At 45.9% G+C, this 5,905-nt stretch overlaps 1 protein-coding gene across 1 annotated transcript in view; it reads right to left on the bottom strand.

The window, feature by feature from the left end:
- Positions 1-5,905, bottom strand: part of LOC105537026 (liver carboxylesterase 1-like) — a gene marked incomplete at its 3' end in the record, with an annotated part of 36,662 nt that overhangs the window by 10,641 nt on the left and 20,116 nt on the right. Inside the window, exons 2-3 of the mRNA XM_011976508.1 lie at positions 4,430-4,634; positions 1,795-1,939 (exon numbers count right to left, since the gene is read on the bottom strand). Of these exons, the coding sequence (XP_011831898.1) occupies positions 1,795-1,939; positions 4,430-4,634 (350 nt within the window). The remainder of the gene's footprint in view (positions 1-1,794; positions 1,940-4,429; positions 4,635-5,905) is intronic.

Raw genomic sequence — 5,905 nt, 5'->3', positions numbered from 1 at the left:
AGTGGATACAATTCCTCATGCATAATTCTTGCATTTTAAAAGTCCACATAGCAGGGAAGAAGTGAAAGGGGTTAAAATAATAATATTATAATAATAATATTAATAAAATAAAAAAGAACTCATAAACTATGTCCCAAGTGCTGTTCTAAGCACAGTAAAAAAAACCCTATCCATTGGGTAGATACTAATACAGTCCCATTCTCCAGGTGGGAAAATGGAGGCACTTAACCTGCCCAAGGTCCTACAACTTAAAAGTGGTAGCAGCAGGACTTTAACCCAGGCTGTCTGGCTCCAGAGTCCATATGTTGAGCTGCCCAGCATACTGCAGGCGCCGGCCACAGTGCAGTGGGTCCACTGTTAGGGTAGGGGTAGGAGCCTGCCTCTGCCTACTTAGTCAGGGACTGAGATCAAGTTTAGTGGTCACCCTTGACGGATCATATGTGATGACTCTCATTTTGAGGAAACAGAGGCTTAGAAAATTAAGAAATGTCCAGCTGGTCAAAGGCAGAACCAGGATTTAAACCTAGACCTTGTAGTTCTAGAACCTGTGGCCATTCCTGGAGGTTCTCCTGCCTCCAGGTTCTCAGAGACTCTGTTTCTCCCACACCTCTAATCCCTGCCTGCGTCCTGGGGAGGGACTGAGTGTGCATTCCTCTTTGTGTGAAGGCTGAGCCCGCAGGCTGGCCTGCAATAACATGCTGAAGAGAGGATATGTCTCTACAGCCCAGATGGCAAGATATTTGAAGGCAGGGGCTGTGTGGAGTAGGTTCATGTTTTTCTTTTTCCTGAAGCCCCAGGTCTAACTGTGTATATGGGGCACTGAGTACACAATAGAAGAATGAATGAATGAATGAATGAATGAGTAAAGCTTTCTCCCACTTCCTGTGTCTTACAAAGCATATGTAGAGCCAATTTCTAGTCCCACATTTGCAAACCTGCTCCCCCACTCCTGGGCACCATGCCACGGTTCCCCTGGGAGACTGGTTGGACACAACACCCCTTCTTTTTACACCCTGGAGTGGCCTCCTTTGTCAGAAGATCCTACCCACCCTGCAACCTGCAGCTGTCAGCCTGCCCCACCTCTTGCCCTTCATTTATTTGGGAAATGCTGATTCATTGGGTCATCAGCCTCTGCCAAGACAATTAGGGAGGGAAAAGAGGTAGAAAAAAATCCCAGATATTTGGCCAAAGGCAAAAGGAAGTGCTTCTGTGTTTGTCCCTCATTTTTCCCTCAACGCCCATACCCGGACAGTGAAAGTTACCCCAGATGAATATTGGTGTGCTGGAGAAAGGCCACATACAAGCTCAATGCCCTACTCCGTGTCAAGAACACTGGTTTGAAGATCAGAAGACTTGAGCCAAAACTACCCAACTCGGTGACCTCTCCTTCCCTGTCTGGGCCTCAGTTTCTCCACTTAAAAAAGAAGACTTGGGATGTAGGCTTTTCTCTAAGTTCCTTCCACCACTAACATTATTGGAAATCATGTCTTACCCACTCTGTGTATCAGATTGTTCATCTAGTAACTAAAAGTAATCATTCTCATCCTTCTATTCGCATGAGGGAACTTGGAACAATTAAGATGTTCATTAAAGATGCACAGTAAACTCCCCCAGAGTTCCTGTGTCATGAGGGGAAACTGAGGTGTGGAAAGCCTGTATTTCCTGTGGAGGCCCTGAAACAGTCCTGGCCTGTGCAGCTCCCTCCTTAAGCTGCCTTCATCCCCTTCCGGTCTGCCCCAGAAGATCCGGGGTACTGGAACTGACACGCCTTGACCAGGGTATCCCACAGCTTACCGGAAGCCTGCTTTTCTTGGTCAAGTCAGCAGGAGTGTAAATATTGAGGTAAAGACAGTCTTCGGAAACCTTGAGAGGAATGTTCTCCTTTCGGTTGGTCAATAGGTCTGAGATAGACTGCCCCGCCTTGGGATCCTGGGAACATCTGGGGAGGGGGAGAAAAGAACCCCTGAAGTTCAGTGGGATCTAAGCCAGGCATCTTCTTTGGCAAGGCCTTGGACTGGGAGGTTTAAGCCTGAAAATGGACTTGATATTTACAGACTTACCACATTGTAGTGAGTAGGAGGCTATCAGGCGCTTCAGGTGGGGGCGCTGGGATTCACTAAGGTCTCCTAAGACCAAGCAGAGTGAGAAGGGCTTCACACCTCTTTCCTTCCCGGAGCCTTTGGGACTCCCAGCATCAGGGAGGGGAGACAACAAATACACTGATCCTCCCTGGGAGGTGACATTTCCACCAGTAGCTCAGGGGTAAAATCTTTGTGGGACAACATCAGGAGAACTGTGCTCTAGTCCTCTCTCTGCCACTTATTTGCAGTATGACTTTGGGTGAATTCCTTTCGCATTCTGGGTCCCAAATCTACCAGGTCTAAGTGAGAGCAGTGATTTCTACATGGGTCTTGCAGCCCTGACACGCCAAGATTCTATCATCTGGCTCTTCCAGGAAAGTGCTGTTGCATTGCCCTGATAAACGATCTCAAGGATACAACATAGATGAACATTGGTAATATTTATTGAGTCCTCCCAGTGTTCCAGGCACTGTTTTAAGGACCTTTTGTATATTAACTCATTTAAGCCTCAACTCAGTCCCATTACATAGGTTCTATTATCTCCATTTTACAAATGAGAAAACTGAAACCCAGAGAGGTTAGAGAACCTGACCAATGTCATATAGCCAGGAAGATTCATGCCATGTGGTTCTTATACACAAGTGTATTATAAGCCACAGTCTCAGACCTCAGAGTACCAGAAGGCAGGTGTCACCACCCCCAGTAGGTACATGAGGAAACTGAGGCACTCAGGCTCTGAGATGACACAGCTGTCAAGTGACAGAATCAGAGCCCCAGCAAAGATGACTTCTTGATTTCCATCCTGGGAGATTTTTCTACAGAACACCAAGTACAAGCAGCATAACAATAATAATAATAATCAAAAGACATTCCAATGTGAAGACAGGGAAAAAGAACTCAACTCCACTGGTTATCAGATAAAGGCAAATTAAACAGCAAAATAATATTGCTGTTATTGTTATTATTATTTACCTATCCAATAGCCAAAACCATTTTTTAATAATCCCAAGCATTGCCAAGAGGGCGCCAAATGGAGATTTTCATACATCAATGGTAGGAGTGTAGTTAGAATATTTTGGGAGAGAAATCAAACAAGAGATATATACTCTTTGACTCAGAAATGTCATTTCTGAGAAGTTATCCAAAAATATTCATAAATATGCATAAAAGTTTCACTTTCATTATGTTATGTTATTAAAAACATCATATGTAACTTAATGAACCCAAATACAAGCTTGGGGAAAATTAATTATGGTTCAATACCCAATGTAATGCAGCTGTTAACATCAGGCTGTGCTATATCATGGGATGGAATGATGCTCATGACATACTTATAAATGAGCAAAGCAGATATCCAAATTATCTCAATGTAGCATTGTATTTTAAAGGGAGAAAGTATAGCAACAGACAAAAAACTGGAATACAAACAAAATATTAGATCATAATATTTTACCACCTAAAATATTGATAGTTGTTCTCTCTGGGTGCTGGGATATTGTATGTGATTTTAATATTCTTACTTTTCCTTCTCCGAATTTCCCAAATTTTCTGCAATAAGTATATATGACATTTGCAGTCACAAAATAAAAACAGTAAATTATAAAACAAAAACAAAGTAAAGAAGATAGCCACAGGTGGACTGTTGGAAAACCTCCAAATGCCTGGCTACTGAGATGAGTGGGGTCTGCTCTGATGCCTGTAGGGTCCTTGGTACCCTGGGGAGTGGCGGTGAGGCCAATTAGAACCTTTGGGCTTTTCTTCCCAACTTGGCCAGGGTGAATGGACACATCTGCCATCGTTCTCCTCAGGAATAGGGAGTTGGGCACACTTGAGAGTTGAGCACTAGCCGAGCGGACATCTCAGTACACTTGCCACCCACACACCTCCTGGCCCACCCCTCTAACCAACTATGTCAAAATTCAAGACAGTGGAATTCATGGGATTCTTCTTTCTGATCCCCCTCACCTGCTTAACTGCTTCTTTGTTTCCAAGGCACTTATCCCGTTCTAACAGATCACACAATCCATGGGTTAATTTGCATGTTGTTCTTCTCTGTCTCCCGCTGCTAGAATGCACGCTCCATGAACCTAGGGATCTTTGCTTTGTTCACTAATGGATCTCAAGAACCCAGAACATGCCTGGCACACAGTAGGTGCTCAATAAACGTGTGTTAAGTAATGGACTCCAGAATGCTGTGAGAGTTCTGGAATGCTCTTAAGGGTCTACAATGATCTTAAGGATTCCAGAGCAAAGGATCAGCCCATCAGGGGAACTGCCTTGACTCCTTCCTGCATCACTTTGAGGTGAACATCCCCCACAGACACATGCCACAGCCACCCCTGGCTTACATAGGAGGGTAAGAGGTGGCATTCTTCACGAAGCTCCATGGCTCTGCAGGCTGCGGTGGAGCAAACCTCAGGGGTCCAAGAGGGGGCTTGGCAAAAGGGATTCCGAGGAAAACGGCCACAGGCTGTGCAAATCCTTCTAAGCTGACGAACTTCCCCAGCACTTTGCCATGCACGGTGTCCACCACAGGTGGCGAGGACGGGTGCCCTGCTGGATATGGAGAACAAATCAAGATGCATCAGAGGCAAAAGGCTGGACCCGGATTCCAGGTGGGGTTTGCCACTTTCCAAGTGAGTGACCTTTAAAAAGTCATCTAAACCGTCTAGGTCTCAGTTTCTGTTGATGTACCATAGGGATGAGGATCAATGTCCTCCCTAACTCATCGAGCCGGTTTAAGGAACCAAATTAGAATTGGAGGCATAAAAACATCCAGCCAAAAATAAATGCAAGAAGGAGAACTACTAGGAAAGAACTAGATATTTGGCTTCCCCCTTAGAAGCCTCTGGAAACATTTATCCATTAGAATCCTGGCACTGAGCCGCATGCTGGATGAGAGGATGAACAAGGGGTACCCCATATTCTCAGAAGCACTGACCCTTGTAAGGAAGGGTCACATATAGACCTGGGCCTACAGCTGGGAAGAAAGTGGCCGTGTCCTGGGAGAGGTACCCATAAGGCAGTCTAGAAATTAGAAGAGGGCTCAAGGCCTTCTGATTGTGGGCATCATGGAGGAGCTGGGACTTGCGGTAGGGGAGGATTGAATCAGGGGAGATGAGACGCAGGGGGTTGTACACAGCAGAGAGAAGAGAATGTGCTGAGGTGCAGAGCAGCAGAATGCAGAGCCTGCCTGGGGAAGGAAGCATGGCCCACGTGCACCAGGTGGAGTCTGGGGAAAGTGGAAAATATTCCTGTTATGACAGAGCACAAGTCAGGGAGGGCCTAGAATGCCAGGCTAAGTGCTTGAGTTTTCTTTAGTGGACAAATAAGCAGCAGGAACAGTTCCAGATAAAGGATGTGATCAGGTCGAGGATGATTCTTCTGGTGGCCCTGGGCAAGTCTGCTCCATTCTTGCAGCACAGACAACGCTTCCTCTCTGAGCTGAAATTCATTTCCCACAGCCTTTGCATCAGTCCTGGTTCTACCTGTCATGGGACTATACTGGCCTGATCTGACCTGCAGCTTGTGGCCTTTCAGACACTTGATCTTGCTGCCCACCCCTCAGGTCCTATCTGGCTCCAGTGACCTCAGTTGATCTAAGCTTCCCTCCTAGGAAATCATTTCCAGCCTCTTGTCCTCCCAGCTGCTCTGCTTTGGATACAGACAAGACGTCAACACCTCCCTCAAAGCGTGGGGCTAGAACAGAACAGAACAATTCGGATTTGGTCTTAAAGGGGAATATCCAATCACAATGGAAACCCCTTATGCAAAGCCCAGTTACACAACAGCATCCATGTGTCATCTTATCAATAGTCAACCCT

Source organism: Mandrillus leucophaeus, unplaced genomic scaffold (genome assembly GCF_000951045.1).
Source record: "Mandrillus leucophaeus isolate KB7577 unplaced genomic scaffold, Mleu.le_1.0 Scaffold1673, whole genome shotgun sequence".
NCBI classification, from domain to species: domain Eukaryota; kingdom Metazoa; phylum Chordata; class Mammalia; order Primates; family Cercopithecidae; genus Mandrillus; species Mandrillus leucophaeus.
The sequence above is the reverse complement of the archived record's forward strand: the minus strand, read 5'-3'. Positions and strand labels throughout refer to the sequence as shown.